The following is a 27,348-nucleotide window of genomic DNA, read 5'->3' on the forward strand; positions in this document are numbered from 1 at the left end:
GGCAGTGAAGCAGGTGTGACGGCTCTCTGTTAACTCGTCTTCTCTGAATATCCTTCTACTAAACACCAATGGAAAAAGGTAATCTGTGTCTCTTCCTTGCAAAAATACCTAACACTGCCATCATACTGAGCTTGACTAACTCTGTCTTCAACTTCCATCCAGCCATCCAAGTTCTGCTCTCTGGAGTTCCAGGTATCACATGATAACGCTAAGACATTTTCATTCAGGCCCCCCTCTCTCTTCAAAATGATGGTCAGTTCCATCAATGACCCCCTATCAAATAGTTAATTTCCTGTGAGTTAGTAAATCAATGTCCATCCCAAAGCATCCCCATCTGAACATGGCCCTCTAGGCATGGTATAAGCAGAATATGGTTTATCAGTACTATCACGATCTTGTCCTGCTAAGTTCTACAAACATTTTTAGCAACTCTGTCACACTATCAGCTTATCCTAAGCTTGTGGTCAATTAAGACATCTATGCTTTTTATTTCTTTTCTCATGTAAAACCCTCTTATTTATTTATTTTTTAAGATTTTATTTATTTATTTGACAGACAGAGATCACAAGTAGGCAGAAAGTCAGGCAGAGAGAGAGGAAGGGAAGCAGGCTCCCTGCCGAGCAGAGAGCCCGATGCGGGGCTCCTTCCCGGGACCCTGGGATCACGACCTGAGCCGAAGGCTTTAGCCCACTGAGCCACCCAGGCGCCCCTGTAAAACCCTTTTAAATCTATGCTTATATTATAGATCTTTTAAATCTAAACTCAGGGCTATACATTAATGATACCACATTTATCTTTTGGACTTCAGCTCTTTCATATCTTGTTTCAGTTATGCCTAATAGAAGATATTCCTCCAAGTTCAGGGTCTAATATGAATTCAAACATGTTTGTTTTTTATCCAAGTTACTGATAAAAAATATTGAACATAATATGATCAAGGAAGGAAACCAATGATATGACAGCAAAAATTCCTATCTAGTCCTCTTCTGAACTTGTTAGAGATCTTGGGAAAAAAGTAGCTAAAGCAACTGTAATTTTCCCAAGAATAAAATGTAGTATTCTTTTTTCTGTTTGCTACAAAAATACAGAAAATGACTAACCACAAAGTACAGTCATGTATTCTTATAAATAATACCTCAGAGTTCATTTCTAGAAGTTTATTAGAGTCTGGGTGGACAAAGTATTTAATCACTTTTTAATACCTTTGACATGCCCCTACTTTGATCAAATAGGGTCATTTCCAGGTCTTAATTTGTTCTGATGCAGCCACGAGAGAGCTATAATGCCCTTCAAGAAAGAAAGGAAAGGAAAGGAAAAAGGAAAAAAGGAAAAGGAAAAAAGAAAAGGAAAAAAGGAAAGGACGGGAAAAGGAAAGGAAAGGAAGGGTTAACCCACTAGGGATGAGATAACATGGAGGAGTTGTACAATTTCTTACACAAAAATTCTGCCTCCAGAGAACCTGTGAGGGAAGTTATATGCAAGTAAATATGTCAGAGAGAGAGGTAAGTCTAAAAAGGACAAAGCCATAAAGGATTAAATCTGTCCATACCGTAAATACCAAATATCAGATTTGACAGTTTATCAGAACCCTAAGGGAAACTTTGCAAAGGTGCAGACCTCCTTAAATATCTTTTATGAAACAAACAAAACATTTATAATATCTCTATTTCCTAGTAACACATACCTGAGAATATAACTTGAAAGGTGAATAAAAAATATACTAGAATGGGAAACAGTTATCACTCAATACCAGTAATTTAGGTACCTGACATTCAATTTACTATAATTTCCTGAGAAAATGAGACAATCCCACATTTTCCTTTGGCTTAAACCATTTTTTACCCAAACTCACTAAGAGAGAAGTAATCTAATTTGAAAAGACCAGCTATATTGATTAATCCAAGAGACCCTTGGTACTTCCCAGAAGAATAAGACTGATGGAAAGGAAGCATCACTTTGATATGAACTGGGAAGCAAGTAGGAGACTTATAAAGAAAGTCTCGGGCATGATACATTTCACTTTTCAACTATAATCTTCAGTATAATCAGAAATGAAAAGTAAAGCAGGGAGACAGTCCAAGACGGTAGCACAAAAGATCATGATCACTTCTACCCATGGATACACGGAAACTATACCTACACATAAAGCAATTCCTCCTGAAGAACTGACAGCTGACTAAAAGAGCTTCTGCACAACAAACAACAGAGGTGAAAAGGTGACAGCTTTCCCTGTAAGATTAGGAACAAGACAAAGATGCCCATTCTCACCACCACTTTTATTCAACATAGTACTGGAAGTCCTAGCTACAGCAATTAGGTAAGAAAAGGAAATAAAGACATCCATAATTAGGAAGAAAGAAGTAAGTCTATCACTATTTACAGATAACAGAGTACTACACATAAAAAAAACAAAGAGATCATCAAAAAACTATTACAACTAATATACGAATTCGGTAAAGCCTCAAAATACAAAATTAACATACATAACATAACATAGAAATCGGCTGTGTTTCAAAGGGAAAAAGAGGGAAAGAGAAAGACAGAGAGAGAGAGAAAAATCAAGAAATAGACTCTTAACCATAGAGAACAAACTGATGGTTATCAGTGGGGAGAGGGCTGGGGGGTTGGGTTAAATATGTGATGGGATTAAGGAGTGCACTTGTTGTGATGAGCACTGGGCGATGTATGGAAGTGGTGAATTGCCAAACTGTACACCTGAAACTAATATAACAGTCTTAAATGAATGAATAAATAAATAAATTGATTTTAAAAAAGAAACTGGCTGCAGTCCTATACACTAATAATAAGCTATCAGAAAGAGAAATTAAGCAAACAATCCCATTTACAATTACATCAAAAAGAATAAACACCCAGGAATAAATTTAACGAAGGAGGTGAAAGACTTGTACTCCAAAGACTGTAAGGTACTGATGAAAGAAACTGGGACAAAAATAAATGGAAAGATAATGCCATAGACTGGGAGAATTAATATCATTAAAATGTTCATACTACACAAAGCAATCTACACATTCAATGCAATCCTCATCAAAATACCAATGACATTTTCCACAAAACTAGAACAAAGAATCCTAAAATTTGAATGGAACCACAAAGGACCCCAAGTAGCCAAAGCAATTTTGGGGGAAAAAAAAAAACAAGCTGGAGGTCATTCCTCCAGATTTCAGATATACTTCAAAGCTATAATAATCATAAAAGTTTGGTCCTGGTATGAAAACAGACACACAAGATCAATGAAAAGGAAAAGAGAGCCCGGAAATAAACTCACACATATATGGTCAATTAATCTATGATAAAGGAGGAAAGAACATACAATAGGGAAAGTACAATCTCTTCAATAAATGGTGCTGGGGAAACTGGACAAATACAGGTGAAAGAATGAACTTGATCACCATCTTATACCATATACAGACATAAATTCAAAATGGATTAGACAACCCTAAGACCTGAAACCATGAAACTCCTAGAAGAAAACATAGATGGTAAGCTCTTTGGCACTGGTATTGGCAATATTATTTTAGAATAGTCTCAGCAAGCAAGGGCAAAAGCTTTAATAGTTATATTATAATTATTATTAATATAAGTATTATTATTAAAAAATTAATAAATGGATTTACATCAAACTAAAAAGTTTTTGCACAGCTAAGGAAACCATTAGAAAATGAAAAGGCAACCTACTGAATAGGCAAAGATATTTGCACATCAAACAATTCAATTGATAACTAGTTAATATCTAAAATACATAAAGAACTTATACAACTTAGTATAAAAAAAAAAACCTGATGAATAGACCTACAGGGTACTATGCTAAGTGAAATAAGTCAGACAAAGAAAGACAAATACCATATAATTTCATTTATATGTGAAATCTAAAAAACAAATGAACAAACAAGAGAAAACAGAAACAGACTCACTGATATAAGAAACAGAATGTTGATTACCAGAGAGGGGACGGGTGAAGGCAGGCAAAACAGGTGACAGGGATTAAGAGGGACAAACTTCCAGTTATAAAATAAATTAGTAATAAGTATGTAATGTATACCATAGGGAATACAGTCAAAATACTGTAATAACTTTGTATGGTGACAGATGATAACTAGACTTATTCACGACATACGATTAAGAGATCTATAACTTTGGGGCACCTGGGTGGCTCAGTGGGTTAAAGCCTCTGCCTTCGGCTCAGGTCATGGTCCCAGTGTCCTGGGATCGAGCCCCACATCGGGCTCTATGCTCTGCAGGGAGCCTGCTTCCCCCTCTCTCTCTATCTGTCTGCCTCTCTGCCTACTTGTGATCTCTGTCTGTCAAATAAATAAATAAAATCTTTAAAAAAAAAAAGAGATCTATAACTTTAATACTGATATTAACATGAGTGATTGCAAGGCCCCAGGAAAGCCACTAATTTTTCATGAAAAAAAGACAACATAACAAATGTAGGTCTATTATAAAAAGTTAACGTAGTATAGGGGAAGGAGCAGTGAATGTGAATTGGTAAATAATCTGAAGCCAGAATATTTGAGCTCTTGTCCAGTTGTGACAGTTCCCTATCTCTGAAATGGTGATAATCAAATGTGACCCATAGAGTTACTACAAAAACCAAACACAACAACGTATGTAATAAGACATATATATATATATATCAAAAGCATACAAGCATTAAATGCTTCTCCCAGAAGATATTAAGCTCCTCAAAACTAGAACTAATCATTTTTATGCTTTGAACCTAGCACAATCTTAGGACGCATAGGAGACTCTGATAAATGTTTTGGTGAGTAAATGAATGACCATCCAGAAACAAGACACAGAAAGACTGTTCTGACTGCATGTGTAAATGGGCAAGATAAATTTTGTAATGCGCAAATGTCATCTTAAAAAAAGTTTATGCTGTTACAAACTTCCAGTTACAAAATAAGTCTTGGGAATGTAATGTATAGCACAGTTAACAATACTGTATTGCATATTTGAAAGTTTCTAAGAGAGATCTTTTTTTTTTTTTTAAAGATTTTTTTTTTTTTTTATTTGACAGAGAGAGATCACAAGTAGATGGAGAGGAAGGCAGAGAGAGAGAGAGAGAGGGAAGCAGGCTTCTTGCTGAGCAGAGAGCCCGATGTGGGACTCGATCCCAGGACCCTGAGATCATGACCTGAGCCGAAGGCAGCGGCTTAACCCACTGAGCCACCCAGGCGCCCCTCTAAGAGAGATCTTAAAAGTTCTCATCACAAGAAAAATTTAATCTATGTGTGGTTATGTATGTTAGCTAGACTTATTATGGTATAATAAGTTTATGGTATAATAAGTTATTATGGTTATAATAAGTTATTATGGTATAATAAGTTATATGGTATAAAAAAGTTTACACTAAAATACAAGTGAACCAAATTTGTAAGTAAGTTCATTATACATATAAAATATACATACACATATATGTGACTTAATAGTTCAAACATCTGTATAAACAGAACACATAAGTGAACTGTGAGTTGTTTAATGAACATCATAATCAAAGCACCTAAGATGCAACAGAGTAAAAAATGAAATCATCCTTGGAATGATTCTCTAACTTCAGAGTGTTCACAGCAGTGTGTTGTTATTATGGCAAATATTATGGCAAAATATTTGTTACACATGATTACTCTTCAGCAAACCCTTCAGAAGCAGTCTGAATTTCATTTATAAACCTTACTATCAAATTTTAAGATTCTTACTATCAAATCGCTTTGACAAGTTGAGGGAGAGGGGCATATTGATTTTATAAATAAAAACTCTATGAAGTTAATTGAAAGAAGGTGAGTTACCTGGGTCTGTAGAGGCAGTAACATAGATGTTTTGTTTTAACTCTTTTGGCCTGGATGAATATTCTCATCCAAGGTTCAAAATACAGAACAGATGTGTAGGCTCTGAATGACCATCTCTCTGGAAAACTAGAATAGAAACCATCAGGGAGATTCAAATCAAAACCACATTGAGATTCCACCTCATACCAGTTAGAATGGCCAACATTAACAAGACAGTAAACAACATGTGTTGAAGAGGATGTGGAGAAAGGGGAACCCTCTTACACTGTTGGTGGGAATGCAAGTTGGGGCAGCCACTTTGGAAAACAGTTTGGAGATTCCTTAAGAAATTAAAAATAGAGCTTCCCTATGACCCTGAAATTGCACTACTGGGTATTTACCCCAAAGATACAGATGTAGTGAAAAGAAGGGCCATATGTACCCCAGTGTTCATAGCAGCAATGGCCACAGTTGCCAAACCGTGGAAAGAGCCAGGATGCCCTCCAACAGACGAATGAATAAAGAAGATGTGGTCCATATATACAACAGAGTATTATGCCTCCATCAGAAAGGATGAATACTCAACTTTTATATCCATATGGACGGGACTGGAAGAGATTATGCTGAGTGAAATAAGTCAAGCAGAGAGAGTCAATTATATGGTTTCACTTATTTGTGGAGCATAAGGAATAACACGGAGGAGGGAATTGGGGAAAATCGGAGGGGGAGATGAACCATGAGAGACTATGGACTCTGAGAAACAAACTGAGGGTTTTGGAGGGGAGGAGGGTAGGAGGTTGGGTGAGCCTGGTGGTGGGTATTATGGAGGGCACGTATTGCATGGAGCATTGGGTGTGGTGCATAAACAATGAATTTTGGAACACTGAAAAAAATTAAATTAAAAAATATATATATCAAAGGGCACAGTGTAGAGGCTGCACCAGCAAATCTTGCAACACTCACATACCTCAATAAGCAGGCCTCTAAGTACAAAGGGCTGCATAAATCACCTCCAATTTGATTATTACTGAATTTTTGTTGGCAACTGATACTAAGCAGACTTATACCAGCAATAGAAAATCCACTTCCCATTACAGCTATTGGATCAGAAGGGCAAAACCAAGTCAAACAAAATTATCCCCCTGCTCAAACATAACAAAACAACACAATAACAACAACAAAATCTAGGCTCCCATGAATAAGAAACATTTCCATGGAGTTACTGTAAACAGAGAAATACAATAAAAATGTTTCATTTGCATTGGAAATTATGAACAATAAATACAAAACTTCGTTCTGTAAGTGCAGTTAAGTATTAAGTATTTATGGCCAGCTGCAGGGAGAAGTCTGACAACGTGGTGAGAGGATAAAGGAGAAAAAATAAAGGACGGAAAGGCAATAAAGTGGGAGCAGACACAACGTAAATAGCCTTATGAAGAAAGCTATCCTTGTAAAACTGCACGTTGCTGGGAAATCACTCTGTTGCCATATACTAACTCCAGGGACCTTCTATATCGGAGTCCATTTATGAACTGTAAATCCTCTCCAATTAGATGAGAAATAAAGATCAAAAACAAGCCCAGCTGTGCTGTGGAAGTAGCTCTGTTTACCTACTAGACCCCAGAAAAGTCTTCTATGAAGGGCTACAAGGTCAAATAGAAAGCAGGGCGCCCTACGGCCACCATGTTGACAGTCCTACCACAGTCTGAAGGTAGACAAAGATGATGGAAACAGAAAGCCTGCCTAAGGGCGGGGGTTGGGGGGTGGGGGGAGCGGCTCAACTGAGTGGCAGACCACTACCAGTTACTCCATAAGAGAGGGCAGAGCTCCAAGGAATTTACCTAATTGAAGATAAGCCTATAAGAAATCCAAGGATTTCCTGGATGGTCATAAGTTATTTCAGGACTTCTTTTTTTTTTTTTTTTTGAGTTGATTTTTAATTTTATTTTTTATAAACATATATTTTTATCCCCAGGGGTACAGGTCTGCGAATCGCCAGGTTTACACACTTCACAGCACTCACCATAGCACATATAGCACATACCCTCCCCAATATCCATAACCCCACCCCCCCTCTTCCAACCCCCCTCCCCCCAGCAACCCTCAGTTTGTTTTGTGAGATTAAGAGTCACTTATGGTCTCCCTCCCAATCCCATCTTGTTTCATTTACTCTTCTCCTACCCCCTCAACCCCCCATGTTGCATCTCCTCTCCCTCATATCAGGGAGATCATATGATAGTTGTCTTTCTCCGATTGACTTATTTCGCTAAGCATGATACCCTCTAGTTCCATCCACATCGTCGCAAATGGCAAGACTTCATTTCTTTTGATGGCTGCATAGTATTCCATTGTGTATATATACCACATCTTCTTTATCCATTCGTCTGTTGATGGACATCTAGGTTCTTTCCATAGTTTGGCTATTGTAGACATTGCTGCTATAAACATTCGGGTGCACGTGCCCCTTCGGATCACTACGTTTGTATCTTTAGGGTAAATACCCAGTAGTGCAATTGCTGGGTCATAGGGTAGTTCTATTTTCAACATTTTGAGGAACCTCCATGCTGTTTTCCAGAGTGGTTGCACCAGCTTGCATTCCCACCAACAGTGTAGGAGGGTTCCCCTTTCTCCGCATCCTCGCCAGCATCTGTCATTTCCTGACTTGTTAATTTTAGCCATTCTGACTGGTGTGAGGTGATATCTCATTGTGGTTTTGATTTGTATTTCCCTAATGCCGAGTGATATGGAGCACTTTTTCATGTGTCTGTTGGTCAGGACTTCTTTTAATGGTTTAAAAAGAAGTTCTTTTCAAGTAAGACTTGAGTGGAATTTCCCAATAAAAAATATATAAAAGTATCTGGTTCATGGCTGGTAGTCTATAAATACTAATGCATCTTTCACATGGCCAGAGAGGCTGTCTGTACTATGGTGCTACACCATAATACTGTGGGTGACTGCGAGTACATCAGAAGCTGCCCAATCAAATACATCCTCACCTATTAGAAGAGAAAGGAAAGGGGGTCTGGGTGGCTCGGTTAAGCGACTGCCTTTGGCTCAGGTCATGATCCCAGAGTCCCTGGATGGAGTCCTGTGTCGGGCTCCCAGCTCAGCGGGGAGTATGCTTCTCCCTCTGACCCTCTCCCCTCTCCTGCACACTCTCACTCTCTCTCTCTCTCTTGCAAATTAAAAAAAAAAAAATCTTAAAAAGAGAGATAGAGAAAAAGGGGAAAAAAAAGTCACCTTGGGACACTATAACTATTCCAAAGACTTCAAATCCTTTCTGGATCTCTTGATTAAAAATTACCCTTAGAGCCAGTAGCTTTCTTTCACTCTCCTAAAAGCTAACGTATTTCTGTCATTTGAAAGTAAACGTCAAAGGTAACTCAGAGCTGAATTTGAGAAATAATGATGAGAGGTCAAACTGGGTTAGAAGAGATTGGGTTTTAAAAAAATACTATACAAAAACAAAATAAGGAAACTGTTACTTCTACATTTGATAGCTCACATTTTGTCCTCATCTAATAAATAACTCTAGGTAAACATTCCTAGCAGGTGTATTGGTGAGCCTCAAGACTTCCCCTGTGTTAGGAAATTCATAGGAAGGGCTCATGGGACTTAGCATAGAGTTGTACTTATGGCTAAGTATTATCACAGTGATGCGGTAAGGATATACAGTGGATCATAATGGGGAAAGATAGGTGGGGTATGAAGGAATATGACTGCAGCTTTCTTGTGTTTTTTTCCTTCTCGTGATGGATCAGAGCTCATTCTTCCCCCACTTATGAAAATACAGTAACATGTGTGTGATGTTTCTGCCTATGGAAGGCCTTTAGAGACAGCACTGAAGGGTTTCACTGGGAGTTGGCCTGCTAGCCTGTATCAAAATTCCAGGATAAACCATATTGTTTGCGTAGTTTAGATACAGTGAGCCAACCCTACTTGTTAAGGAAAGTTTCTATCAGGGTGGGACCAGCCAAGGGCCAACCTTGAAAGTAAGACTTTCTATGGACAAAAGCCTTCCATGTCAACCCTTTTCTATACACGTGCCACTTTCAAAGTTCCTCGTTATTTGTAACAAACAGAATGGCAATACTTCTTATGCTATTGTGATGTCTGTGATAGAAAGAAGACAAAGGTAGCTAAATATAAAAGCTACATATGAAACAGACAACCCAAATATAACTTTGGAACTTCTCCATATGATGTATAAGGTCCTTCATGATCTGGCCACCAATTAAAACTCCCCAGCCCCATCACTTGCCAGCTGTAGATAGTGTAGGCATTGAGGACCATGCTCAGGTCTCCAGACAGTGGTCATGCTTTCTTATATCCAGGTCTTAGCACATTCGATTCCTTGGCCATTTTTGATTAGCACCTTTTTCCCCTTCACAATGCAACTTGAGATCTCCTGTCCTCCTGAAGCCTTCCTGCACTCCCCAAGATTGGGTGAATAGAGTGGCTTTGGTGCTCCTCTTCTTCTTCTGGGCCTTCCCATCACAGCACTTGCTACTTAGCCGTGTCACTGTCTTTATTCATCTGTACCCCCTTCCCCCCGTAAGCCCCATGAGGCTAGCATCCGCATCAATAAATATTTGTTGAGTCAATGATAATTATTCAGGACTTCCTTGGCTTAATTGAGAATGAACAACAGGGGATTCCCATTACAAGACTGACTTTTTAATGACTGATCATCTTCAATGATGATGCTATCAGTCTTTATAAATAAAGCCATTTACTTGGGAAACTGAAATACAAGAGTACTAAGTAATCTTCAAAAGATCTAAGAAAAAAAATACTGCTATTCCCCACCCACCAGGAACTACTTCACATATTTTTTTCAAGAAGTATTCTCTTGTTTACTGCTAAATGTCTTTCTTTTCTGTCTTGAACTTTGCCAAAAGTATACCCATATCTCTATCTTTGTATCTCTCTCTCTCTCTCTCATTTTCTATTTAACTGGCTATAATAAACTAAAGAAAGGAAGAGAGAGCACCACCCAACACACACACACACACACACACACAGCCACATGACAGACATGGGGAAAAAAGAGTGTCCTGAGTTGGAAACTGGCTTGAAAGTTTGTGGAATAATAGCAGATGGAGTAGCCTATGCGTCTGTCTCCAGTCCAGCATTTGGGTATTCTTATAAAGTCTCTACTTCAGCCTACAGCTGTGTCTGTGGCCTCGGTGTGGCCTCTTTCTTCTCCCAGTCTAGGCACACTGTTTTGCTACTGTTTTAAGTGTTGTTTTATATGGGGTATATCATGGGTACATCGGTATGGTCACCAAACTGTTAAGGACAGGACAGGGGTCAGAAAGAGAGGTCCCATGACCAGTGTCACATCTCCTTCATTTACCAATTCAGAATTTCTGTGGCTGGACTCTGAGAATGTAAATTTTTCAAAACTACCCAGGTGATTCCTTTAATTCTTCCAAATTTTGAGAACCACTGGTTTGGTTGACCTACTGGACAGGGTAGTAGGCTAGAAAGACTGCCTGAAAGACAGAAGTAGGTGTTTGGATGCAGGACACCCTCTACATTGATCCACAATGGGTACACAGACTCCCAATGAACTGCCCTTGTAAGGTCCACAGTTGAGAAAATGACTTTAAACTCCAGACACTAAATTAGATTCCTTTTAGAATATCTCAGAAGTGCCATATTTTTTTTCAGAAGTGCCATATTTTTATTCATGAAAATACTGCATATTATAACCAAAATTGTTTTCTAAATTTATTGCTAAAGTCCCTACAAAATCTCTGAGGGGTTCTTAAAGTTGAAATTAACAAGGCCTACGTTATCTTGAGTATAAAGAAGTGCATAAAGGTTTTTAACTATTTTAAAATCTGAACTATGAAGGGGCTAACCAAATTTAATCTTAGGGTAGATTATACCTAAGAGAAATGTCAACTCAGAGAGGTAATTTAAAAGAAGAGTTTCAAGCTATGCAAAGTAATGGAAGTGCTTCTGTCATACCCACGGTATGGCAAGCAGCACATTACAATTTGAAGCTGTGACTTTTGATGTGTTCCCAGCCAGCTCAGTTAAGACATAAACTAGAGACAATATGGAATGCTGCCCAATGACTGTCAATTTAGGAACACACTGGCAACGTGGCATCGAATTTCAAAACATTACTTAGCACAAAATTTCAACTCCATTATTCCATATTATATCACCATTCTCAGAGCTGTTTTTTAAGATGTGTTCCCCTAGCTGCCTGAGATCCTAAGCCATGATGGATTCCAGGTGTATGACAGGCCCTTTCGATGACCACCAATTCCACAACATGACTTTTTTACAAGAGTCTGTGCTTTCTTGCATTTTCTCATAAAGCTGAATAATAAAATATTTATAATGTTAAAAAGGCAAGTCACAAAAGCAACATGGCACAAGGAAATCTCACACACACAATATAACAGGTACAATGTTCACATGGTCTCAACCCCCAAAAAGGGAATCAGGAAAAATGTTATAGAAGTGATCAAGTCTTCACAATATGGAGTCGAAAAGAGATTTCAAGGTAATAGAAGCAATTTGCAAAATTTCCTAAAACTCCCTCTCCCCTGCTCCCAATAAGGATCCCCAATAATCTTCAAGGATGGAGGACAGAAGCCACTACTAAGAGTGCCAGTGTCTTCCTAATAAAGTATCTACATATTCTTAGAAAATTACCTAGACATTGGCATTCGATTCAGTTTGTTGCTTGTTATGTATCAGACAAGGAGTTTCCAGAGCACTGTGATAGTAAGTGCTAGAAAAAAGTGTTGTAGAGAAAACCAGAATGGAGAAACTATGATGCACTCAGAATCCCCACATGCCGGGTCTATGACTATTCTAGTTCTACAGCATTCATACTAAGTAGATGATGTTATACAGAGCCTCTTTTTGTAGACAAAAACACTGAGGTTCTGAGAGCACAGATAACTTATCAATAGAATGAAAGCTCTCCCAACAGAATTCAAACCATATGGGGGCAGAGATATTTGTGTTTTGTTCCTTATATATCCCCGGCTCCTAAAACAGGGACTGATACTCAGTAAGTATCCACTGAGGGAGTGAATGTAAAATGAATCCATCTACATTCAGACAGCTACTCAGGGGAAGGAACCAGGATTTGAGACCTGTTCCAAGCAACTACAGTCCATTCTTTTTTTCTTTTTTTTTTTTTTTTAAGATTTTATTTAGTTATTTGACAGACAGAGATCACAAGTAGACAGAGAGGCAGGCAGAGAGAGAGAAGAAGGGAAGCAGGCTCTCTGCTGAGCAGAGAGCCCAATGTGGGGCTCAATCCCAGGACCCTGAGACCGTGACCTGAGCCGAAGGCAGAGGCTTAACCCACTAAGCCACCCAGGCGCCCCTACAGTCCATTCTTTCTCTAATGTACCACCTACCTCCTGGGATGACTGATCTGAAGCAATGTGACTTGGAGTGGGAATCAGAAGTTGGACTGGGCACCCCTGCCCCCCATGGACCCTGCCTGCCTATGAGCCTGAGGTTCTGGTTCCTTCAACTTAATCCACAAAACTGGACTCAAAGGTATGGTGACCACATTATCTAATTCTGTGCGTGCCTTACTACACACAGAAAATGTTAATATGGCAACAGACTGCAAATGTTCCCCCCCACCATCTTCAATTAACCTCCATGTCTCTGCTGACAGACCATGCTATTATGTAAAGATCATTTTTTTTTTTAAATCAAAGGCATGTTAGTAACTATGAACACATATTTGTCTTCTGCTAAAACCCAAGGAATAATAGTTAGGAGGCCCATGAGCCTAGAGTGGAAAAGAAGGAGAAAGGAAGCCAGAGAGGTAACAGAGGACGATATCACACAGGATGCTCAGAGCATTATGAAGACCTTCACTCTTCCTCTGAGTGTAATGGGAAGTCACTGAGGAATCTTGTACAGAGAGTTTTTAAAAGACTGCTCTGGCTGCTAAAGAGAGGCAAGGGTGACAGAGTTCTCACAGGGTGAAGGGTGGAAGCAGAGAGAACTGTGGCTTGGTGGAAGGTTCTCTATAACTCCAGGGAGACATGACGGTGGCCTGCACAAGGGTCATAAGAGTAGAGGACGTGATAAATGGCTGGGTCTCTATCTAGTTGAAGACAGAGCCAATGTGAAATAAGCAAGTTAGAAGTGTCCTCCCAAAAATGAAACAAGATGAAACCAGAGAGGGAGATAAACCGTAACAAACTCTTAATCTCAGGAAACAAACAGGGTTGCTGGAGTGGAGAGGGTGAGAGGGATGGGGTGGCTGGGTGATGGACACTGGGGAGGGTATATGCTACGGTGAATGCTGTGAATTGTATTAAGACTGATAAATCACAGACCTGTATCCCTGAAACAAATAATACACTATATGTTAATAAATAAATAAATAAATAAATAAAATTAAGAGAACTCTTAAAAGATATCCAAGGGGGAAAAATTAGTAATTTACAAAAACTTAGTAATCACATCTGAATCAGATTTCTCATTACCAACATGGATTCAAGAAGTCATATGGGCAAAAAATCCTGAGGGAAACTTCTTTTTAAGTAGGCTCCACACCCAGTGTGGTTCCCAATGCAGGGCCTGAACTCATAACTCTGAGATCGACCTGAGCCAAGATCAAGAGTCATACACTTAACCTACTGAGCCACCCAGGCACTCCTGGGAAACTATTTTTGAATCAAAGTTTCTTCATTCATTTAAACAAACATTGAGGAGGAAAGGAAAAATAAAGACACTTTTAAGGATACAAAGCTTTCAAAAATTTACGTCAAATGGACTTTGAAATAATTATTTGAGATATAACCCAGCAAATGAATTAACGAGTAAATGAAAAAGATATAGAATGAAGACAGTGTCATAAGCAAAGGAAAAATTAAATCTTATAATTTAGTCTAAATAACTTTTTATGCAGGGTGTGGTATAATACTATAAAATGTTATAAATAAATCCAAAAAGAATATTCAGAAACCATGGAACTAGTATGGAAGAGAAATAAAGCATATTAAGGTCTTGACTTATTTGTGAGATGCAATTTATACTAACTCTATACTTTCATAAGAAAACTAGGTTTAGATATGTTTATTTAAAATGTAAAGGTAATTCACTATGACAAATAGAATGGAAGAAATAATTTTCAAACTACTGAAATAGAAAAAAAATGAACCTTCCTTCTTGGCCCAAAAAATCACAAGTCAACCAATCTCACTAAGGGGAAAAAAGAATAAAGCCGAACAAAATTTTAAAAAACCCAAGTGCAAACCAATGACAACAAAAGAAGCAAATTAAATATAAAACATAAAGTGATAAAGCAGGGTAAGTCCAGCTGTAGCACATGTCAAAATAAGTGTAAACTAGATAAATTTCTTATTAAAAGATAGAAGCACTTAGACTGAGTCACAAATCTAGTTATATGCCATTTATAAGAGAGAAACTGAAAATTAAACAACACTGTTGAGAATAAAGCAGTGGAAAAACAAATGGTAAGAAAAGTTAACGAAAATAAAGCAAACACAGGTAAATGAACTCTGTCAAATGAATAAATAAAATCTTTAAAAAAATAATAATAATAATAAATCTAAAAAAAAAAAAAAAGACAGTTGAAACAACTAAACATTTCTGGCCAAGGAAAAGAGACAGCATACATGCAATAAAAGTGGTGAAAGTGAACACAACTATAAGATTGGGGAAAACAGAAATTTTATAAGAATATTTTATGTAGGGTATCTGGGTGGCTCAGTCAGTTAAAAGTCTCCCTTTGGCCTGGGTCATGATCCCAGGGTCAAGCCACACATCAGGTTCCCGACTCAGCTGGAACCTCGCTTCTCCCTCTCATTCTGCCCCCTCTCCCTGTTTGTGCTGTCTCATTCTCTCACCCAAATAAATAAAATTTTTAAAAAGAATATTTTATGTAAAACCCCTTATCAACAAATTTGCAAATCTAAATAAAGTGAATGCTTTTATAAGAAATTACAAATGACATATCTGACCCAAGAATTTAAAAAATCTGAGTAGATTAAGTTATAGCAGAATTCAAAAGTAATGAAAGTAAAAACAAAAACAAGAAACAGTGATAAGAGAGCCCAGATATGGACCCTCGACTTTATGGTCAAATAATCTTCAACAAAGCAGGAAAAAATATCCAGTGGAAAAAAGACAGTCTCTTTAATAAATGGTGCTGGGAAAATTGGACAGCTATATGTAGAAGAATGAAACTTCGACCATTCTCTTACACCATACACAAAGATAAACTCAAAATGGATAAAAGACCACTATGTGAGGCAGGAATCCATCAGAATTCTAGAGAACACAGGCAATAACTTCTTTGACATCGGCCACAGCAACTTCTTTCAAAATATGTCTCCAAAGGCAAAGGAAACAAAAGCAAAAATGAATTTTGGGGACTTCATCAAGATCAAAAGCTTCTGCACAGCAAAGGAAAGAGTCAACAAAACAAAGAGGCAACCCATGGAATAGGAGAAGATATTCACAAATGACAATACAGACAAAGGGCTTATATCCAGGATCTATAAAGAATCCCTCAAACTCAACACATACAAAACAGATAATCATGTAAAAAAATGGGCAGAAGGGGATGCCTGGGTGGCTCATTTGGTTAAGCAGGTCAGGTCATGATTCCAGCACCTTGGGATCGAGTCCCACATCAGGCTCCTTGCTCAGCAAGGGAGCCTGCTCCTCCCTCTGCCTTTGCCTGCCTGTGCTCACTCTCTCACTCTCTCTCTCTCTCAAATAAATAAATAAAATCTTTTTTAAAAAAATGGGCAGAAGACATGAACAGACACTTCTCCAATGAAGACATACAAATGGCTAACAGACACATGAAAAAAATGTATCATCATCACTAGCCATCAGGGAGACTCAAATCAAAACCACATTGAGAGGGGCGCCTGGGTGGCTCAGTGGGTTAAAGCCTTTGCCTTCGGCTCAGGTCATGATCTCAGGGTCCTGGGATCGAGCCCCGCATTGGGCTCTCTGCTGAGCAGGGAGCCTGCTTCCTCCTCTCTGCCTGCTTCTCTACCTACTTGTGATCTCTGTCTGTCAAATAAATAAATAAATCTTTAAAAAAAAAAAAAAACACATTGAGATACCACCTTACACCAGTTAGAATGGTCAAAATTAACAAGAGAGTAAACCACACGTGTTGGAGAGGATGTGGAGAAAGGCGAACCCTACACTGTTGGTGGAAATGCAAGTTGGTACAGCCACTTTGGAAAACAGTATGGAGATTCCTTAAGAAATTAAAAATAGAGCTTCCCTATGACCCTGCAATTGCACTGCTGGGCATTTACCCCAAAGATACAGATGTAGTGAAAAGAAGAGACATCTGTACCCCAATGTTCATAGCAGCAATGGCCACAGTCACCAAACTGTGGAAAGAACCAAGATGCCCTTCAACAGAGAAATGGATAAGGAAGATGTGGTCCATATATACTATGGAGTATTATTCTTCCATCAGAAATGATGAATACCCAACTTTTGTATCAACATGGACAGGACTGGAAGAGATTATGCTGAGTGAAATAAGTCAAGCAGAGAGTCGATTATCATATGGTTTCACTTATTTGTGGTGCATAAGAAATAACATGGAGGACATGGGGAGATGGAGAGGAGAAGGGAGTTGGGGGAAATTGGAGGGGGAGATGAACCATGAGAGACTGTGGACTCTGAAAAACAATCTGAGGGTTTTGGGGTGGGATGGGAGGTTGGGTGAGCCTGGTGGTGGGTATTATGGGGGGCACGTATTGCATGGAGGACTGGGTGTGGTGTATAAACAATGAATTCTGGAACAATGAAAAGAAATTTAAAAAAAAAGAGAAGATCACAGTTTTTTCAGAGAATTTCTACCAAACCTATAGGCAAACTAAAGATTCATTTTACATAACCTCTTCCAAATCAACCAAAGAGGTAAAAAACTTCTCAACTCATTCTTCCATAATCTATACACTAACACTAAATAAGGTAAGGAAAATAAAAGTATAATTCTAGCCCAGTCTCATGTGTAAGCATAAGGGCAAAAAATATTAAATAAAATACCAGTGGAATTAACACAGTGAACTAGTTGGGTTTGAGGAATAGAAGAATAATAGTTCAGTATCACAAGCTTTACTCAAATAAATATACTTCTTTAACAGATTAAAAGAGAAAAACAAAACTAAATTACCTCAACAGACATCAAAAAGCATTGACAAAAACTTAACATCAATTTCCTGATGTGAAAAATAAAAGTCACTCAATAAACTAGAAATAAAATGACTTCCTATGTTTGACAAAAGGCATTGATTAGAAGGAATAATAACTAAAGCAAATATCACACCTAATAGTCAAAGATAAAAGAATCCCATTAAGACAGAACCAAACCAAAAATCATGTCTGTTATTACCACTCTTAGTTAACTAGTTAGTTAAAACAGAGTAACAGAAATGAAGACACAAAACCATAACTATTTGCAAATAAAAACTAAATAGAAAATTCAACTGAAAACTTAGAATAAAAGAATATAGTAAATGGCGAGATATAAAATCAAAAGTTTTTGGGCGCCTGAGTGGCTCAGTGATTTGGGCCTCTGCCTTTGGCTCAGGTCATGATCTCAGGGTCCTGGAATCGAGTCCCGCATTGGGCTCTCTGTTTGGAGGGGAGCCTGCTTCCTCCTCTCTCGCTCTGCCTACTTGTGATCTCTCTCTGTCAAATAAATAAACAAAATATTTTTTTTTTAAATCAAAAGTTTTTGACTGGTCAATGGTTTTGAAATGCCTGGGTGGCTCAATTGGTTATGCCTCCGACTCTTGATTTCGGCTCAGGTCAATACCTCAGGGTCATGAGATCGAGTGGAGTCTACTTTAGAGACTCTCCCTCTTCCTCTGTCCCTCCTCTGCCAAAATAAATAAATAAATTTTTTTTAAAAAGTCATCAGTTTTCCTGTATGCACATTAACAATTAAGTAATTAGAAAAAGCAATAGAGAAAAGATCCTATTTGAATGCCAAGAAGAGTTATAATACTTACAAACTTAACAAGAAACGTACAAAAAAGAGAAAGAAATGTCCAAGACCTATATGAAGAAATAATAATATCCAACAACTACTGAATATGAACTCTGTGCCAGGTAGTAGTCTAAGCACTTTTCAGCTCATACCTCATGTAAGCCTCACAACAATGCTGTGATATACTACTATAAATACAACTGCTATTATTATTGCCATTTTTGGATAAGTAAATAGAGGCTCTGTAAGGTTAACTACTTTCCCCATATTAACACAGCTTATAGAAATACAAACTGAACTCATACAGTCTAACTACCAGTCTTGTTCTTAACTACTATAATATATACAATGATGTAAAACTCGACTCAACTATATGTAAGACTGAAATAAGAACCAAAACATAAATATGTTAGTTCTTCTCCAATTAATCCATAAATTCAATGGGCTCCCAGTCTAAATCCCAAGAGCGTTTTTTGTAATAAAACTTAAAAAACTGATTTTGAAATTCAAGGGAAAAGAACATCTGCAAGTACAATCATAATATTTATAAAAAAGACAGTGAAGGAGTACTTGCCCTACCAAATAGCAAAACACATTATATAAGCTATAGCAATTAAAAAGTTCTAATTAAGCAAGATCAGAAAAAATATATGAAAAGAAATAGGCCACATAGAAACAGATCCATATATGATGAGAATTTAGCTTATATTAGTGATGCATTTCAAATCAGTAGGAAAGCCTGAACTATTTTTAAAATGCTGTGTCCATTAGAAAATATTAATCTGTCCTCCCCATGTATATACCATGTTCAAAAAACAAATTCCAGATAGATTAAAAAGCTATGGAAATAAACTACAAATATTGAAAGAAATGATAAGAAAATATATTTGGTTAAAGAACCTATGTGAGGTTTAGAAATGCAAAAGAGACTCATAAAGAAAAATATTTCAGATTTGGTCTCAAAATATCAAAAATTTCTATTAAACAAAGGACAATACTAACAATGTTAAAAATCAAGTTGGGAAAGAGGAGGGAGAGTGTATGTGGCTATAAAAGGCAACAGGAAGGGGACACCTGGTGGCTCAGTCAGTTGAGTGTCTGCCTTTGGCTCAAGCTATGATCTCAGGGTCCTGGGATCGAGCCCCATATCAGGCTCCCTGCTCTACGGGAAGTCTGCTTCTTCTTCTTCCTCTGCTATTCCTCCTGCTTGTGCTCTTTTGTTCTCACACTTGCTCTCTCTCTCAAATAAATGGATAAAATCTTTAAAAAAAAAAAAAGGCAACAGGAAAGATCCTTGTCTGATGTATTGGTGGATTTGACCCAGGCTAGGTAGACTGCATCAATGTCAATGTCCTAGTTCTGATGTTGTACTACAAGTTTAGCAAAGTAACAGCAATGGGGCACCAGAGCAAAGGGTACATAGACTTTCTCTATATTATTTCTTAAAACTGCTTATGAGTCTACAGTTACCCGAATACAAATTTTAATTTAAAAAAGATCAAGTGTCAGGGCAGCTGGGTGGCTGTAAGTCAAGTGGCCAACTCTTGGTTTCACTCGGGTCATGATTTTGGAGTCCTAGGATCAAAATCCACATCAGGCTCCTCACTCAGTGGGGAGTCTGTTTTAGATTCTCTCTCTTCCTCTCCCTCTGAACCTCCCTGCTGCTTGCTTGCTCTCTTTCTCTCAAATAAATAAAATCTTTTTTTAAAAATACAGATCAGCATTGTTAAAATAGTGAAAAAGTGAAGTCAACTTAAGCTCCCATCATTAGTTAGGGAGTACTGACATACCATATATTAATGCAAAATAATATTATGCAAAAACTGTTATACACTAATGTATAGTAATTTACTAGCTTATAGACTTTTTAAAAAAATCATTTTAAAAAATGAGGACTAGGGGCACCTGGGTGGCTCAGTGGATTAAGCCTCTGCCTTTGGCTCGGGTCATGATCTCAGGGTTCTGGGATCAAGCCCCACATTGGGCTCCCTGCTCAGCAGGCAGCCTGCTTCCCCCCCTCTCTCTCTGCCTGCCTCTCTGCCTACTTGTGATCTCTGTCTGTCAAATAAATAAATAAAATATTTTTAAAAAATAAAAATAAAAAATGAGGACTATAATTATCCAATAAAAGAAACCAGGATTCCTTGGAGAAATGGCTGATTACATTACAGCAACAGAAGTAGTATAATATGAGCCTGGACTATCTCATGATGCCAAAAAATGTTTTAAAATGATGGTTATATGTCAAAAGAACACAAAAGCTAGCTTGAACTGCATGCAAAAGAATGAAACTGGATCATTTCCTTACACCACACACAAAAATAGACTCAAAATGGGTGAAAGACCTATATGTAAGACAGGAATCCATCAAAATCCTAGAGGAAAACCTAGGTAGCAACCTCTGTGACCTCAGCTACAGCAACTTCTTGCCTCACACATCTCCAAAGGTAAGGGAAACAAAGGCAAAAATGAACTATTGGGACTTCATCAAGATCAAAAGCTTTTGCACAGCAAAGGAAAAAGTTGACAAAACCAAAAGACAACCAACACAATAGGAGAAGATATTTGCAAATGACATATCAGATAAAGGGCTAGTATCCAAGATCTACAAAGAACTTATCAAACTCAACACCCAAAGAACAAATAATTTAATCAAGAAATGGGAAGAGGGCATAAACAGACATTTCTGCAAAGAAGACATTCAAATGGCCAACAGACACATGAAAAAGTGCTCAGTATCACTCGGCATCAGGGAAATACAAATCAAAACCACCACAAGATACCACCCCATACCTGTTAGAATGGCTAAAATCAGTAAGTTAGGAAATGACAGATGTTGGCAAGGATTCGGAGAAAGGGGAACCCTCTTACACTGTTGGTGAGAATGTAAGCTGGTGCAGCCACTATGGAAAACAGGATGGAGGTACCTCAAAAAGTTGAAAATAGAGCTGCCCTATGACCCAGCAATTGCACTACTGGGTATTTACCCTAAAGATACAAATGTAGTGATCCAAAGGGGCATGTGCGCCTGAATGTTTATAGCAGCAATGTGCACAAAAGCCAAGCTATGGAAAGAACCCAGATGTCTGCCAACAGATGAAAAGATAAAGAAGATGTGGTATATACACAATGGAATACTACTCATCCATCAAAAAAATGAAATCTTGTCGTTTGTATCAACATGGATGGAACTAGAGGGTATTATGCTAATTGAAATAAATCAAAGAAAGACAATCATCCTATGATCTCACTCATATGTGGAATTTAAGAAACAAAACAGAGGATCACAAGGGGAGAGAGGAAAAAATAAAACAAGATGAAAGCAGAGAGGGAGACAAACCATAAGAGACTCTTTTTTTTTTTTTAAAGATTTTATTTATTTGTCAGAGAGAGAGGGAGAGAGAGCAAGCACAGGCAGACAGAATGGCAGGCAGAGGCAGAGGGAGAAGCAGGCTCCTGCTGAGCAAGGAGCCCGATGCGGGACTCGATCCCAGGACGCTGGAATCATGACCTGAGCCAAAGGCAGCTTCTTAACCAACTGAGCCGCCCAGGCGTCCCCCATAAGAGACTCTTAATCATAGGAAACAAATTGAGGGTTGTTGGAGGGGAGGTGGGTAGAGGGTTGGGGTACCTGGGTGATGGACATTATGAAGGGCATGTGATGTAATGAGCACTGGGTACTCTAGAAGGCTGATGAATCACTAACCTCTACCTCTGAAACTAGTAATATACTATATGTTAATTAATTGAATTTAAATTAAAAAATAAAAATAAATCCCACTTGAACAGGCTCTCCCTAGCCAAAGCTAGGACAACTTTGGCCACAAAATACTGGCAGTGACAGATTATTACCCTTAAAATTAGAAGGAATGCATGGGTCTCTACCATACTTAAAGAGAAGAGCGAGAGGAAGACCAATAGAGCAAGTGTGAGAATATCATCTGGGGAATCTGAGGGAAAGGTGTGTTGGAATTCTCTGTATTATCTTTGAAACCTTATTGAAAAGACTAAATTACATCAAAAGAAAAAGCCATGAAGACAAAAAGGATGACTTTAATTTAAACTGACAACTACTGGAAAATCTTGATGACATATTTAAAAACCCAAGTTGCAGAATGGTTTCTTTTTTTTTTTTTTAAGATTTTATTTATTTATTTGACAGAGAGAGATCACAAGTAGGTAAAGAGGCAGGCAGAGAGAGAGAGAGAGAGAGAGGGAAGCAGGCTCCCCACTGAGCAGAGAGCCCGATGCGGGGCTCAATCCCGGGACTCTGAGATCATGACCTGAGCCAAAGGCAGAGGCTTTAACCCACTAAGCCATCCAGGCGCCCCTGCAGAATGGTTTCTATAGTAGAAACAAGATGGTGGGGTAGAGAATGAGAAAGCACTGTTACACTGGTGGATATATTTATGTATGTTTAAGTAGTTTTCAATCAACTCATATTTGTGTACTACTTGAGGCCCACTCTACCTCTGCCCCAAAGATTACTATCCCTAGAGAAGGTGCTGGACTACCAGGAAGACCACAACAAAGAGTGAGAGGAGGGTGAAAAAAACTAACACTCGGACCCAGGATTTGGTGGCATACCTTATATAAAATTTCAAGATCTCAATTTTGAAATTATAATTCCATACTCATATCCACATAAAGGATTCTATGTCCTATGAAGGAAATTTAAAACATCTGAATGATAGAGTAATTCCATATCTGCTATCTATATAGACTCTCTGGGTACAGAATACGGAAGTAGAATTACAATCCTGTGAATTCTGCAGAAGCCAGTTGATACTAACCACAATTGAGGCAAGGCCAGGCACTGGCCTCTTCAGACCCTCCCCTCTACCACCTGTCACAACCATTTGCTCAGTCCTACTGCATTCAACCAATAGAGGACCTCTGCAAATCACTCTGATTTTAATCATGTGCATGATTGTAACTAAAGGTTACTAACAGCCACCAGTGAGAAGGAGACAACAAGTTAATCTGCATTTGTTTTGACTACCTCAAAGGGAAAAAAAAAAAACTTGGTGGGGGTAAAATTTGCCAAAGTTTGAGATGTGGAACTTGGTCCAGAGTTCCAAAAATTACCGCAACATAAATTAACAAAGAAACATTGTCTAAGCCGGCTCTGAAGAAACCTCTTATTTTCTATCATTAGTTCACTACTATTTTCATTAATATTCCATATTCTCAGCCCTTCCCCTGCCTTTTTGTTCCAAAGTCTTAACTTTATTTTGATTTCTTACAAAATTATTTTTCATATTGTCATCTTCCCTTTTAGGGCACTTTGCCTAAATTTAAAATGGCAGATTCTTCCCCTGCAGATATAACCCACTTTATGCAAATCACCCTGCAACTATGTATGATTCCCTGGCACTCTCCACATGCCACATTCACAGATTCGAATTCTGATTTAATATATCATACGTTAAATGCAAACTTCTGCCTCATCTGATTCTGAAATTCTGAGATGACTTATGTATCTACATTTTTTAAAGAGAAAACGGGCTGTCTTTAGACTGACACTGCCAAAGCACATGCCACTGCCTGTGTACTTGAACATCACTCCTAATGAAATTTTCATGAGGTTATTGTCATTTTGCAACAAGGCCTTGCTGATGGTCAGATTATGATTATACAGCCTCAGCCCAAAGCAAATAAAAGGTTTTGATTGCAAAATTTACAACTGATATGAAATATTCACAAGAACTATATGAAAGTCCAGATACTTTGACTCAGTAGGTCCCTTCATGGGAATTTGTTTAAAATAAATAAATATATAAAACAATTCAAGTGTGCCTGAGTGGCTCAGTGAGTTACACATCTGCTCAGGTCATGATCCAAGTGTTATGAGACTGAGCCCTGCATTGGGCTCCTTTCCCAGTGGGGAGTCTGCTTCTCCCTCTCCTTCTGCCCCTCCCCCCTGCTCATGCACACACACACTCTCTCTCTCAAATAAAATCATTAAAATTTTTTTTTAAAGATTTTATTTATTTATTTGACAGACAGAGATCACAAGTAGACAGAGAGGCAGGCAGAGAGAGAGAGAGAGGGAAGCAGGCTTCCTGCTGAGCAGAGAGCCCAATGTGGGACTCGATCTCAGGACCCTGAGATCATGACCTGAGCCGAAGGCAGCGGCTTAACCCACTGAGCCATCCCGGAGCCCTTTTTTTTTTTTTTTAAAGATTTTATTTAAAATAATTAAAAAATTTTCTAAAAAAAACCCATCTGTATGAAAATGTTTCTTTCCATATTATCTATAAACAAGAGAGGAGCAAGATAAGATGGCAGAGGTCCCAGGAGTTCAGCTAGATATCAAACCATTCTGAACATCTACAAACTCAAGAGGAGAGAGAAGAGAAGAGAAGCAACCCCAGGAATAGATAATTGACCACTTTCCAGAAGGCAGGATGTGTGGAGAAATGAATCTGATGCAACATGTGGGAAGACAGACCGCAGGGGTAGGGGCTGGCTCCTGGCAAGTGGTAGAGCAGCGCAGCACAAAACAGAACTTTGGGAAGTATTTTCCACTGAGGGATGTCACTCCAGAGGCTAAGTATTGGAGGGGAGGCCCCCTCACAGGGACAGTGTGGTCTTGGGACCCACGGATTCACAGAAAAACTGGGGGTGCCTGAGTGCAGCAGAGCTCTCAGGTACTGGAGTGGGGAGGCAAGCTGCAGGGATGGAGCTGAGGAGTGGGCTCTCAGCTTGGGATTACCTTAAACCATGATCCAAGGCACAGTCGGACCACTGCTTTTTGAGCAGGGACCCCCATGAGTGGGAGATCTGGGGAGACCCCTTCCTCCCTCCCCTGGGAGGAGCAACACGGGAGCATGCAGCAGGAATCTGCTGGGTTTAGAGACTCCAAAGGGGGCTATTCCCCAGAGATAGAAATGCTTGGTCACAGGCTGGGTGAGTTTGGAGCGCAACTGGAAACCAGGGAGGTGGGAGGGATTGACTGCTTTTCTCTGAGGGCGCACTGAGGAGTGGGGCTCAGAACTCTCAGCTCCTATGAGGCAGGAGACTGGGAGGTTGCCATTTTCATTCCTGTTCTCCAAAGCTGTACAGAAAGTGTTCAGGGAACAAAAGCTACCAAGAGCAAACCCAAGCAGATTACTTATCTTGGCCCCTGGCAAGGGTGGTGCAATTCCGTCTCAGGCAAAGACATTTGAGAATTACTGCAACAGATCCCTCCCCCAGAAAATCAGCAAGAAAATCCAAATCCAAATCCAGCCAAGACCAAGTTTACTAATCAATGAGAACTGCAGAACTCCAGAGCTAGGGGAAAGCAACACAGAATTCATGGGTTTCTTCCCATGATCCTTTAGTATTTCAAACTTAAATTTTTAAAATTTTTATTCTTATTCTTTTTTTTAATTTGTCCTCTTCCTATATTAACATTTTTAACGATTTTACATTATCAATACCTTTTTAAAAATCTTTAAATTTCATCGTTATAGTCATATTTTATCCCTTTATTGTATTTAACCCTATTTTTTGTATACATATAGGTTTTTTCATTAGAATTTTGGAAAACAGTTTCTTCTGATAGATCAAAATATACCCTAAATCTAGCAGACGGCTTTGTTCTTATCTCCAGCCTGATCACATTCTTTCTTTTTTTTTCTTTATTCAACCAACTTATCAATCCCTTTCTCAGAATCTTTAATTTTCATCTTCATAGTCATATTCCATCCCTTCATCCTGTTTACACTTATTTGTGTGTGTGTGTGTGTGTGTGTGTGTGTATATATATATATATATATATATATATTCTTTCTTTAAAATTTTGGGAGGTAGTTTCTTCTAACAGACCAAAATATACTCAAAATCAAGTGTCTGGCTCTGTTCTATTCACCACTCTAATTATATATACATAAACATATATATTTTTTTCTTTTTTGCCCCTTTCTTTCCGCCCCAGTTTCAGGTCTCTTCTGATTTGGTTAGTGTATATTTTTCTGGGGTTGTTGCTACCCTTTTAGTATTTTGTTCTCTCATTCATCTATTCTTATCTGCATAAAATGACAAGGTGGAAAAACTCACCAAAAAAAAAAAAAAAAAGAACAAGAGGCAGTACCACCGGCTAGGGACCTAATCAATACAGACATTAGTACTACGTCAGAACTAGATGATTCAGAGTGACGGTTATCAAGGTGCTAGCTGGGCTCGAAAAAAGCATGGAAGATATCAGAGAATCCCTCTCTGGAGAAATCAAATCCCTTTCTGGAAAAATAAACTAAAATCTAAACAAGTTGAAATCAAAAAAGCTATTAATAAGGGGCAGTCAAAAATGGAGGCTCTTACTGGGATAAATGAGGCAGGAGAGAGAATTAGTGATATAGAAGACCAAATGATGGAGAATAAAGAAGCTGAGCAAAAGACAACTACTGGACCACGAGGGGAGAATTCGAGAGATAAGTGATACCATGAGACAAAACAATATTAGAATAATTGGGATCCCAGAAGAAGGAGAAAGAGACATGGGGGCAGAAGATATATTGGAGCAAATGACAGTAGCAAATCTCCCTAATATCGTGATGGGAACAAGCATCA

At 38.4% G+C, this 27,348-nt stretch overlaps 1 protein-coding gene across 1 annotated transcript in view; it reads right to left on the bottom strand.

The window, feature by feature from the left end:
- The window catches only part of MORC1 (MORC family CW-type zinc finger 1), a 177,694-nt gene that overhangs the window by 113,927 nt on the left and 36,419 nt on the right, over positions 1-27,348 (bottom strand). The window contains exon 9 of the mRNA XM_047690254.1: positions 5,814-5,939. Within this exon, the coding sequence (XP_047546210.1) occupies positions 5,814-5,939 (126 nt within the window). The remainder of the gene's footprint in view (positions 1-5,813; positions 5,940-27,348) is intronic.

The sequence above is a fragment of the Lutra lutra genome, chromosome 1 (genome assembly GCF_902655055.1).
Source record: "Lutra lutra chromosome 1, mLutLut1.2, whole genome shotgun sequence".
NCBI classification, from domain to species: Eukaryota; Metazoa; Chordata; class Mammalia; order Carnivora; family Mustelidae; genus Lutra; species Lutra lutra.